Source organism: Myripristis murdjan, chromosome 15, assembly GCF_902150065.1.
Source record: "Myripristis murdjan chromosome 15, fMyrMur1.1, whole genome shotgun sequence".
In the NCBI taxonomy this organism is placed as follows: Eukaryota; Metazoa; Chordata; class Actinopteri; order Holocentriformes; family Holocentridae; genus Myripristis; species Myripristis murdjan.
Window position 1 is genome coordinate 20,780,070 of NC_043994.1, and position 12,325 is coordinate 20,792,394.

The window sequence follows — 12,325 nt, forward strand, 5'->3', positions numbered from 1 at the left end:
GTTTGAAAATACATCATCTGAAATGCAATTTTTCACTGTAGAGTTTTGGGTACATGAGCTAAATATAAGGTAATACTCTTACCAGACAACCTGTTTTACATGGTCGCATTTTCTAAAGCTGAAAATGTATGATGATAAACTCACACAATGTCATATCTAGTGTGTCTTCTGCAGCAAATTGATTGTGTGTGTGTTTCTTTCCTGCAGTGGCCAGCATCCAGAGACTTCCAGCGGTGTCTGTGATGACTGACATCAACTTCCCCATGAAGGGTCGTAAAGGCATGGTTGACTGGGCCAGAAACTCAGAAGATAAAGTGGTGATCCCAAAGGGGCTCTTTGTTTCCCAGTCAGCAGGTAATGTGGCTACATAATGCTCAAAACACATCTTTCCACCAGTCGCTCCAGCACATCGTGCTCCAGGATTCAGAGCCAACATTACGCAATAAATCATATAATTGCATCTTTTGTCTTGCAATGGTCCTCTTCAATTCTTTAAAACATTTGAGAGAAAAAAAAAAAAAAAACAGACTGTAGTGGAGACTGTAGTACCATGGCGTGATTATTCCAGGGCGACTGGCATAATGAAGGATTCTGCAACAGCTTCTGCTGTGGAATTAAAAATAAACATTGCTCAGCAAGCCAAGCACTGAATGATTTTAGGTCAATTGCATTGTCTGAAGACTCTCAAATAGATTTTCAAACAAGCAGATCGGTTTTCTGTGGAAGATGTTTTCTTTTTTTTTTTAATGTTTTATACTGTACCACCCCTTGTTTGTAGAATGCAAAATAATGCATCCAGCCTTTTAACGAAGCCTGTTTCTATGCTTGTGTTTGTTCAGCCGTTGAGTTTTACATCGACTCAGCATTTTCAGCTTCCTTTCAAGCACTGCCAGTGAGCAGAGTATATCCAAATTCAGAGCCAGACAATTTGGTTAATTGGTGTAATCAGTCTTATCTGGAATATATCAAAGATAACAAAACAAGGGATTCATTTGGAATGTATACCACATTTTCATTCCACTCGCTCTAATTTGGACAGAAAACGATGCCAATTTGAAGGAGGAATATAACACATCTCTGACAGGAGTCAGGCAAGTCTATATCAGCAGCAGAAAATGATTTCTTGTTGAGGAATAATAACTTTGTGGATTTTTTTGTGTGTTCTTGGCAGAAAATGTATTTGCATTGCGTGCTGGCAGGTTTTTTTTTTTATCCGCATTAGCCAAGTGCTGCTCTCAATTAAAAGTTTCCTTTGACTTAAAAAAGAATTTTCATAAGCTTTAACAGTGAGAACTTAAAAAAAAAAAAAACTAAAAAAAAACACATATAATATACAGTATACAATACAAACCAAGATACAAACCAGAAGACTGAAGAAGTTTCATAGCTAGAAGTTTCTCTGCTTGATTAGTGTGGGGCGGGGACTGAAATAATTATACTCTCGCGGAGAAACCTCGCTGTCAGGTGAAAAGAAGCAGCTGTAGCAGCCCACATGGTATACTATATATTTTTTTTTAACCGTAGGGAAAATTTAAAGATTAAAAGTTATTTCAAGATTAGGAGCCAGTAGCATCATGTTGCACAGATCTTAATGTTAATCTTAATACTGGTTTTCACCTAAGGATATCAGGTGAATTAGAGATATTAGGTCCTTCAATTTTAAGTCCATTTGCAAGTCATTCCAAGCAGTAGGGGCAGCAACCCTGAACACTTTTTTTTTTTTTTTTTTTTTTTTTTTTTTTTTTTAACCAAATCTTGCCTCAGGTACAACAAACAGACACAGGTCTCTGGACCATAAATTATTGAGAGATTAGGGAGAAAATAGGGGAAAAGGGGGGAAAATAGCATGCAGCATATGGCCATTTGGAATGTTGTTTTTTAGTTTAAAAGCTGGTAAAAAGGTCTGCATTTATCAGTGTGACTATGATTGCATACATCTATAGACATTTTATTATGAGATAAATGGTGTCAGAATCCTAACCTTGACAAATGTGTTAATTAATGGTTTCTTCTTCCCATTAGATATGGATGGCTCTCCTGTCTTTATTTTGGGAACAGTTCTTTACAAGACTCTCGGACTCATGCTACCTTCACCAAAGTAAGGGCAACAAATCTCCTTATCCATATTTTCTGGTCTACTAGCAAGGAGAAATTTGATACAGCTTTAATCCTTTGGAAGCTGCTGTAGTGTTGATTTTTATTCAGAGGATGTATGCAGCCTTCAAAACAGACTCACCCTGACTTGCAGAGTGTCTCTGGAACTTTCCATTTTCAACATATGAATAAATCTAAATTCAAACAGGACGAAGAGAGAGGCAAATATTTGTTCTGCACTCTGTACAGCTGTATTTGGTATTTCATACTTAGGCTGTTGTCTAGTTTGCTTTCTGCTAAAATTCCTGTAATTTTACTTGTAATCTCACCAGGTCTTTTTTAAACACATCTAACATTCAATTGATTATAGGAAGCAGCACAGAATATGTAGTTCACTCAGGGATTGCACTAATGTAGATCCTGGAGATTAAAAGGGGGGGGGGGGGGTCACTGTCCTAATGCTATATGTGAAAATACCTAGGGTGCACTTCCTGTAGATTCACCTGTCCAATTCCACCATTGATTTACATATGAAAATTGGACAAGAAAAAATGACTTGCACCACATCTAAAAGTAGGCTAATAATATTCTTAGCTCAAGCAGTGTTGGCACTACAGGGGATGCTGCCGCCCTTCAGCACCTCGACTTTTCTTTGGAAAGTTGACAGATTTCTTCCTAGTGGGAGCCTGGATTTCAACTTCTAACAAGGATACTCCACCGGCTGCAGAGCAATTTGAGATAGTTTGTGAGACAGGGCCATAGTAATGCCAGATATTGAAATTGCAGGGTATAAAGATACATCTCCTTCAGTCAGGGCAAGCCTTTGATTTGTACTCTTTCTATTTTCTGTGTTGCTTGGGTCCTCAGTTTGTCCCTTTTGAACAGCACTAGTAGAGCACACACTACTCTTCTTGAAACACTGAATAGCTGCTTTTACTTCTAATGGGCAGCTTTTAAAGCCCTCCTCTCAACACTTTGGTTTTGTTTTGTGCCTATGCTATTTGGAGATTCCAAAATCCCCGGATAACAGGTTTTAAAACCACTGTTCTGTTTAGAGCTGCAGCAAATTCAACACCATATCCCCCATAATTCTCATAGACTCTCCTAAGCCTAATCCTGAAGTGCTAATGTTTTTCAGAGTGTGAGAAGTGACCTCGAGTGTTTGATCATGAAGTAAAATAAGGCTTTGAACCTTGCAGATTTTGTATGGGTGTTATCTGTTATATTCAAAAGCTTAATGTATGAATGTAGCATTCATAGAGGAAAAGGCTAGAAAAATTAAGCTAATATATGCAATGTGACCTTGTGCTTTACCTTGTTGTCGTATAAAATGAAGCAGATAGTGACAATAAATTATTCATAATGTTTTACAGTGTCAATAGCAATCAAACAGTGGCTGTAACATAGAAGCAAGCGAGAACTCTGATTCACTCCACCTACATTTGTCATGATTTCATTCTGGCTTTTTTTTTTTTTTCTGTTTGACTCAGGAACCACACAGTTGTAAACTCCAAGGTCATTGCTGTGACAGTGAGACCTGAGCCCAAGGTGACTGAGTCCCACTTGGAGATTGAACTGGCTCACCTGGCAAATGTAAGCCCTCCAGTCATTTTGTTAATTTGATGTACAGTAACTATTATCTTTGTATAGATCGACAATTACATTTATTGGCATACGATATGAATTCTGTTGTATTTCAGATCTTGGACATCATGTTGAAAGGATAGCATTTTATTATCTTAACCTTATGAAAAGCGATGTTCTGCAGTAACAGTTGCGTATTTGTCCTCCCATCGGCCAACAAACAATACCGGTTAATTGGCTCGATAATTAATTTGCAGGCACTCAGTGTCAGGAGATTTTGCAGTATAGTCAGATAATTATAAGGACAATCCTTTAATGATCTAGGCCTTTATATTCATCTTGGTGTGTGTGTGTGTGTGTGTGTGTGTGTGTGTGTGTGTGTGCGTGCGTGCATGCGTGCGTGCGTGTGTGTTTGTGTCAGCATGGTCCATTTTTCAATTTACGGTTCATATTTGACCCATGAACCATACATATAAGTAGAAGGACAAATCTGCAATTGATTGTTAATGATGATGATGGCCACCGTCGTAATTACGTTGGTAAACACTGTGTTCTTTTTCGTCTTGCAGGGAACGCTGAACCCTTACTGTGCACTGTGGGATAGCAGCATCATGTAAGTGTGCATGCATTAGGGCCTATTCTGTGCCTTTGTTGATCTAATGTTCTCAGTGTCTGGCTTGTTTCTCAAAAAAAAAAAAAGTAAAAAAAAAAAAAACAAGTAAAGCATTGCTTACTCGGTACACATTTCTAATCATGACGATTCATTACCATCCAACCGTTATTTTATACCGCTGATTTGGGTTAGTGTGTTTTCAGTTGCATCCATGCTTCATCTTGAAAAAGTGGCACAATTTCCTCTCTTGTGAATGACCATGGGAACCGAATAGTAAGCAGGCAAACAACAGTATTCAAAGGCAAGAAATTAACTGGACTCATTTCCAAAGAGTTTTTACACGTGTCCACATACATTTTCATGCTTTAATAATGTTTCTCTGGAGATTTTATTTGTTGTTGGCTGCTTTCTGCTTCAGCCAGGAGTTTGGTGTTGGGATGCTGTTTATGCAAGGAGACTTTACATCATGTTGCTTGCAGTGGGGGAAAAATAAATAAATAAATAAATGTAAGTGCACAGAATTTACAACTAAAAACAATATTTTTTTTTGTCATCCATTCACTTGAGAAAATTAAAGTAGTGGGAATACTTCACCCAACCTAATTTCTTTCTTTTTTTTTTGCTTTTTTTTTTTTTTTTTTTGCTTTTTTGCATTTAGCCTTGCTGCTTGTCTCAACTAAGAGGACCACTGCTTATTATGATGAAAACAAATAGGTGCATCCGGCTGGGATATAGTTTTTGGAATAACTTCAACAGAATAGTTAGATTTTTCAGCACAAAGGAGGCAATGTTTTGATTGGTAAATATAATATTTGTGATTGAGTGCTGAGTTGTGTATTACCACCTGAACCTACCGGTGGATTGTGAATATTTACCATGCTGTTGAGAGATTTATAAGAGATTCAAAGTGGGCCAGGCCACATAGGCCCCAAGCAAGATTTACTCCATCATTTTTCAGCAGGTTTGATTCACAGAGTTTATGCATTTGGCACGTTCCTCAGTGCATTGTATTATTTTTGTCGGCTGAATTTTGTTTTATGTATAGTGGAAAATATGGGTTTATAAACCACACCTTGCCTACTGTAACATTTAGATTATTTATGTGAAGTTAGATTAGAGCATATTGGAAAAATATTTTTGAATGTCATTGTGATTGATTAGCGGGAGCCCTGACAGCAACAGTGGAGACAACAGCAGCGGTAACAGTTTATGGCAGGTTATTTTTTGTTGTGTTTTGAAATAGCATGTGAATTGTGTGTGGTCTGTCCTCTGTCATGGCGTTTGAGGGCAATTGTTCCATGCAAAATGTATGAGCCAGTTTGAAAGGCGAAGGTACTGTGCAACTGGGACAACTGTGCACAAACCAAGTGTCGAATATCGACATTTATCTTTGACTCTGAGTCCTTTTAATCAGAGTGCCACCGAACGGCTCTGTGGTACGATTAGTATGTTCCATTTCAGACAGTTGGCTTGTCCTTATTACACAATACCAACCACTCTGAGGACTCAATGAGTGGGTAATGTACCATCTGTCAGCCATGTTGGTTCAAACCAAATGAGAGTGCTCAATGTAGCAATTTGTGAAATGAAAATGTTGATCACAAGTGGAGAGCTGTGTCCTCGGTTTTGCCTGCTGTGTTTGACTCGGTTTGGCCCAGGTACGGCACATGTGACCGTGTGCGCTCAGCCTTTGAATGCTGCAGGTAGCCTCGAGCGCAGGTCTAGACAGCTGGAACACCTGAACGTCCTCTGCTTTGTTTTCACAATGATTATGGCAGACAAGAATGTAAACCCGAGGCACAAACTTTCTTAAATCTGTGGCGGTATGAGGGAAAACCGTTGTGATTTGTCTGTGTTGTCTGAGCATGTCACTGCAAGTAAAGAGTGTCGGGATGGACATGTTAAGCCTCCTTTTGCACCCCATTCAATATTTAACATCTCTAAATACATGATCAACATGATTTTTTTACTTCATATTTCATGATTTTTCCTAATGTAATGAGTAAACATGACATTATGATATGATGCCATGAAATGATTATATAGTTTTAATGTTCTGCACACTGTTTCTATGCATCGCTGTTTCTTTGCAGTCTGCTTAACCCCAGGCTTTTTTTAGCTGTATAAAACATATAAGAAAGATAAACATTCTACATTTGTTCAGGTGTTTTGGACAACACTGAGAAGCTATAACATCTCATTTATAATCTTCAGAACCTTCCCTCTGCTTTAGGGCCCTCACCTAACATAACCACACCTGTAGTAATATGAGAACCACTGAGAGTTAATATGACATTTGGGAAAAACATGATTCCCACAAAGCTTTGATGTATAAGAGGGGTTGAGTGGGGAAGGTTATGTTTTATTTAAAGGGCTATTTAGGTAGTCAAGAAGACACATAGAGTACCTGAAACATAAACCTGGGCAACATTTTTTTTTTTAGAATAATCATTTTCTGGAGGTTCAAGTCCAGCTTTCACACCCCTTTTACAGTGCAATAGTTAGGGATTAGATGCCTTGCCCATCAGGCACTACAGCAGTGCAGCTTGGAGCAGAGCAGAAAGGTTCCCGTCCTCCTCCTTCGCCCTTATTTTTCTACACAGAAGGAAATGAGTATGTTATTAGATATGGTGCTTTTTAATCTTAATAACTTCAAATTGAGAAAATTACATTGTTCCTCTGCAGCAATATGAGAGGAGTGAGGGTTCATGCACAAGATAAGAAAATTATTTACTTGATTAAATTTCCGCTTAATTGAGCCACCCAAAACTGGCCTCTTGAGAATAATTTTAACCATTTAAACGAATCCACCGCTACTGGTATCAATGCAGCTGAGCATTTAATGTACATTAAATGTCCTACACTGCTGCTTAAATCAGCTCATGTGATATACAGCGAAACCTGAAAAAGAAAGACAGAAAGACAGAAAGAAAGAAAACCTCAGTTTATACTTCAGATAAGTTAAACAAAATAACTTTCCTGCAAGGAAAGGCGCTGTACGTTTCTTAGCATTGAAGGTGTGCTCTATTTCTGAATTTCTGGCATTGTTTCAACTTTCCTTTCCTTGGGTTGTCATGTTTTGAGCAAAGTCTAACCCAGAACAGTGTAACACAAACAGCAGTGTTCACCTGGCTGGCTCAATGGTTACGTAAATATCAACAGCAAAGAAAGAGAAAAGATACCCACACACTGGAATACAGCCTCCTAAAAGTAAGAAATAGAACAGCTGAGTTTTCTTCCAAAGTGCCAATATTGTTTTGTGCTGCTGCCCAGCACCAGGTGTTAGCAAGTTGCATGCATACATTTTTATTACTCTTTCAAATGTCAACATTTTCAGCAATCAAACAAGCCTGAAATTAACACTGTCCCACCACTGTGCCAAGGGATATTAATTACATTTGAATGAGTTTAGCTCCACCAATACCCCATGGTATTCAATAAACAAATTAATTTGGTGGAATTTACTGAAAAAGTATTTAGCAAGGGCTCCCCTCTTTTCAAGAATACAGTTAAGTTACATGTAATTTGTTACAGGGGAAGTAGCTGGCAACTTTTTTCTCCATGTATTTAGGGCAGGATTTGCCTATTCAACTGTAAATATTTTTAATTATATTAATTATGAAGGAGGATCAGCCCTGAACCTCTAAAATGAAGACGCTGATGCAAAGCAGCTTCCTAAGTTACAGTGAGATCGCTTTTTACAAAGTTAGTGGTCGTAAAAGCTTAAATGCTGACAAGTCTTCAGTCTGAATCTTTGGCTCTGGCCCTGTTAACTCCCAGACTCTAACATATTTTCCCTCTCGACAGAAAAACAACACCCACAATGAGAATTTAGGAGTCATTTTTAAGTATGAGCTGAACTAGACTGCTTTTCAGCCTGTCCAGAATTACAGCTTTTCAAGTGATTTGGAAACAGTAATTCATTCTTTTATCTTGCCTTGACTAATGTAATTACTTGTAATTTTAGCTATTTAGTCTCTCCAGACTGCCGCTAACCATGCAATAATGACTGCAGCTTTTAAATAATACCACGAAAAGGACAAATTACAATTTACAGTATCACCTAATAGCCTCTTTGCATTACCATGCAGTGGGAGCTGTTTTCAAAATCCACAGAATCACTTTTAAAGCAAATCATGGACAAAGTGCAGAAATGGACGCTGATACTTTTCTGTCCTTTGAACAGAAAATGTTTTAATGTGCCTTCTGAGATTATCCAACAAGAAGCCAATTTCAAAAGCAAAGAAGAACAAACTTTATCAGTTAAAGCCTCTAGACCCTGGACCAAGCTTAGCGGTATATTTGCCCTCACTGGAAAACTTTCTAAATCATATGGAAAGTATCTTTTTCCCCCATGGCGGCAGTGATGCAAAGCTTGAACGGTTAGAGTCGGCGCAGGCGAGGCGTGCAGCGCTTATATATTACACATAAAGAAAGCATAACAAGGCAGTGCAGAGTGCAGGCTTTAGAAACATAATTTGCTGAAGTGACAGTCATGCATGTGGATATGAGGTGCTATTTTTTAGAAATAGATTATTTTTAAAGGATGAGGATATTTTTCATGAAAGGTTATTGTTTTAGTGGCCACAGCATCATTGAAATTAGTTTACATAAATAAAATAAATTAATAATAATAATCATAACAACAACAATGACAACAAAACTTGAGGTCTAAGATCATGTTTAGCTGTAGTAACCTTTTATGAAGGGTTTGGAAGTACACCAAATATTTTATTATGTGTCATTGCATACATTTTATTGATGCATTTTTTGGTTGTAGGCTTACTGACACATTACATTAATGGTCTACAATGAATTATATGTGTTATACATCCAGTTTTCATCAATACAAATACAAACGATGTACCAAAAGCACATTGCTAAAAATATGCAGCCTATCATTAGCATGCTGCAATCAAGCTCCACTTTCTATGTTTAATCTTTATGCTTCCTCTGTGTAAAACACTTTGCACCAAATTAGGAAAGGCATTCAAAAGTTAATAAAATGAAGTATATTATTATTATCACCATACCATGAGATTAAATGCTATTATTATCTTTATTGGAGAACATGGATTGTACATTTGTTATTACTGCGTTGGGAAGGAATATGGTAAGACCATAGAATTAAGTGTAGCTATCTTTTATGGCTTCCCTTACCTCTTCCCTCATATATTACAGGGTTTTACTTTGTACCTCTGCAGAACGTTCAGGGTATATGCTGGTCTTAACTGAGTAGAGAAGACAGAAACCTATAATAAAGGCTATGTTAGAAACAGGATGACATACAGTAGGGATAAACAGTTCTTCCTTTTGCCGTTCTATTTCAGTTTCCTGTTGGATTCAATTAAAAAGTTTTACAAATTACAGTTAGAAAATACTGCACATTATGATCATGTTTGTCTTAACTGAATGGAAATGGACAATTAACTGTTATGAAGAGCATGGCTGGAATTGGGTAATTGAACAAAGCAATGTTGTACACATTTAAGAAATTTGTTTAAGTGGATAGAACCATGAACAATTATGGTGCAATTTAAGAAACATCAATTTATAGGAAATTCTTATTTTAATTCCCAGAAAACACTGTTAAACCTGGGCTGATTCTGGAGATGATTGATAAAAGCATGTGTGGTCTAATTGCCCAGGAATTATGCCAACTCAGGCTGCCTTCATCTTGTGACAACTACTATGGTATGTAGTTCCTTAAACTGAAGAGTAACACCAGAGAAAGTTACAATGTGCCATGCTGTTGTTGTCAGTAGAAATACTGTTCATCACAACAAACCCCAGGTCTTCAATCACCTTCCGTCACTGCCAATCAAACTCTCCATCACTGCCTCGCCACTGGTGAGTTTACTATAACCTGCTTCAAAACAGAGAGGCATGCATCTCTGTCTGTGGCAGAGACGGAGATTCTGGTTAATGTTCAATTTTTACCAATGGAGGTCATTACTGTAAGCAAACATGCCTTGAAACCTTCAAAGATCTCATTTTAGTAAAAGTGCGTCCAGTGTTGACAGTAGTTTTTTCTCCCTCTGTGAGAGCTTTTTAGGCAGAGAAAGGGGGCTCTTTGGGGTAGTACTCATCTTAAAGGAGGCCTGGTTTCAGTTAATTCTGGCTGTTTTGCAGTCAGTATTTTGGGTCTGAATACTGAGATTTTTCTAAATTGTGAGTGGGACATTGAGATGGGCAGAGCTATGGGATGGTGTGGGCTTTGAAAACACAGAATATTGGCTGGAGTAGTAACAATCTTTGGTGCTAGTTATCCAGAGCAGACAATTATAGGGCTCACTGTCATCTTACAATATTTCATAATATATTCACATGATATTTTCTTGTTAAAGAAATGCCAAAATATCCCACAGTACCCTACAATAATGCAGCTATTTCAATGCATTTACCTATTTAGCACAGCTATAATTAGTTGTTAACTTATTATGCCTAGCATGTATTTACCCGGTAAATACAGAGTCTGTATATGCATTATGGATAACAGGAAGCAGTCTATTTAGAATCAATAAGTGCTAATCCTTTATGTTGGAGCTTGTGGCCAGGGGTGAAAAGCAGCCGGCTCAGCTGTGGTCCAACCAGGTTTGGCCAGGTTCTCAAGGCATCTGGAGATCCTGGCATGGAGCCAGACAGGGCAGGGCATCATGAGACATTGCCAATGGAGGTAAAGCCTGAGAACCAGGTGAAACTGGAATGCATGGCTGGGTTCTCAAGCAATCCCCACACAAATATTATTAAGGCACTGCTAATGATAGACAAGGCAACAGTAAACATGTTGTCCTGCACGAATAATTAAATCCCCATCTGGGTCAGGCAGTAACAAATATGTCATCCTTGTGCTGAGCTGTAACTGTAGATTCCCCTTGAGCCAATCACTTTAATTTTCAATGCTGGAATGAAGGAGTGAGTCATAAATCAGATCAGTGGTACCTGAGATATCACGTGTGACATAATACTGAGCAAACAAATGATGTATTTAATGTGAGTGATGGAAAAATGGACAGATCAGCTGACTCATAGTTTGGTCAAACATTGTATTTCTTCAAATAGTCAACAAAAACATCCTCAATTATTTTAGAAGAAAGGTTGAAACCAACAAACTATGATTCAGTAATGAAATATGCTACTGTATGTTGATCCATACTACATGAATCAGTAATTTCATGCTGGCTTTGATTCAGTTTAGTCCCTTTTGGACCACAGGAACTTTCCTCAGGGATCCCCAGGGAGCCTTTGGATAACAAGCACCAAAATTCAGTTCCAGGGACATTTTATTTACCCCACAAAAAGTCTCTGCTTGGGGGTTAGTACTTTCCAGTAGCCCAGGATGTTTGGGGTGGGACTTACAGGGATGGCTGTCGTCACTGATTGCTCAAGTGCAGCTACTTCAACTTGTGTACTGCCTTATTCATTAAACAAGGAAGTACTCTAGTATCATTTCATCTTTGATCAATGCCAGGCCAAAAATATCCAAATATGTGAAACATTAGCTATTTTTCAACAGTTGTGACTCCTGAATCTTTTGTACAGTAGAATTACATAATTACAGTACATGAAGTACTTTTGTGACATATAATTCCCCAAGAAACTGTGGCAGCATAGTGAAGCAGTAGGGTTATCGTAGTCATTCCAAGCAAATCTTTTTTATGTAATAATGCCAGACAGAGCAGAGTAGTAAAGAAGAATTAAAGAATTAAAAAAGAAAAAAGAATTTCTTTGCATTTAAAGATATATCTATAGACTGGATAGCCCTATATACATTTTTAAAGGAGAAAGGGTATTCCATAGGTAGTATTTTTTCTTCAAAAGGACTGCAGAGTCAGACATGGATACTTTTTAAAGAAGAGATTTACCAGAACAGGAATCTGATCCTCTGCATGTAGGAGTGCAAGTTGTCAGGGAGGCAGGGACCACTAAACTGCCATTTTCGTCGAGTATGCTATGGCATATGATGCTGATGTTGATCAGCATCAGCAATGTCACTGCCCACGGAGGAGTGCAAGTCCCACATGGTTGTTTTCC

At 38.0% G+C, this 12,325-nt stretch overlaps 1 protein-coding gene across 1 annotated transcript in view; it reads left to right on the top strand.

Moving 5' to 3' along the window:
• Positions 1 to 12,325, top strand: part of adgrb3 (adhesion G protein-coupled receptor B3) — a 132,785-nt gene that overhangs the window by 87,836 nt on the left and 32,624 nt on the right. The window contains exons 13-16 of the mRNA XM_030070844.1: positions 208 to 354; positions 2,023 to 2,098; positions 3,585 to 3,687; positions 4,248 to 4,291. Of these exons, the coding sequence (XP_029926704.1) occupies positions 208 to 354; positions 2,023 to 2,098; positions 3,585 to 3,687; positions 4,248 to 4,291 (370 nt within the window). The remainder of the gene's footprint in view (positions 1 to 207; positions 355 to 2,022; positions 2,099 to 3,584; positions 3,688 to 4,247; positions 4,292 to 12,325) is intronic.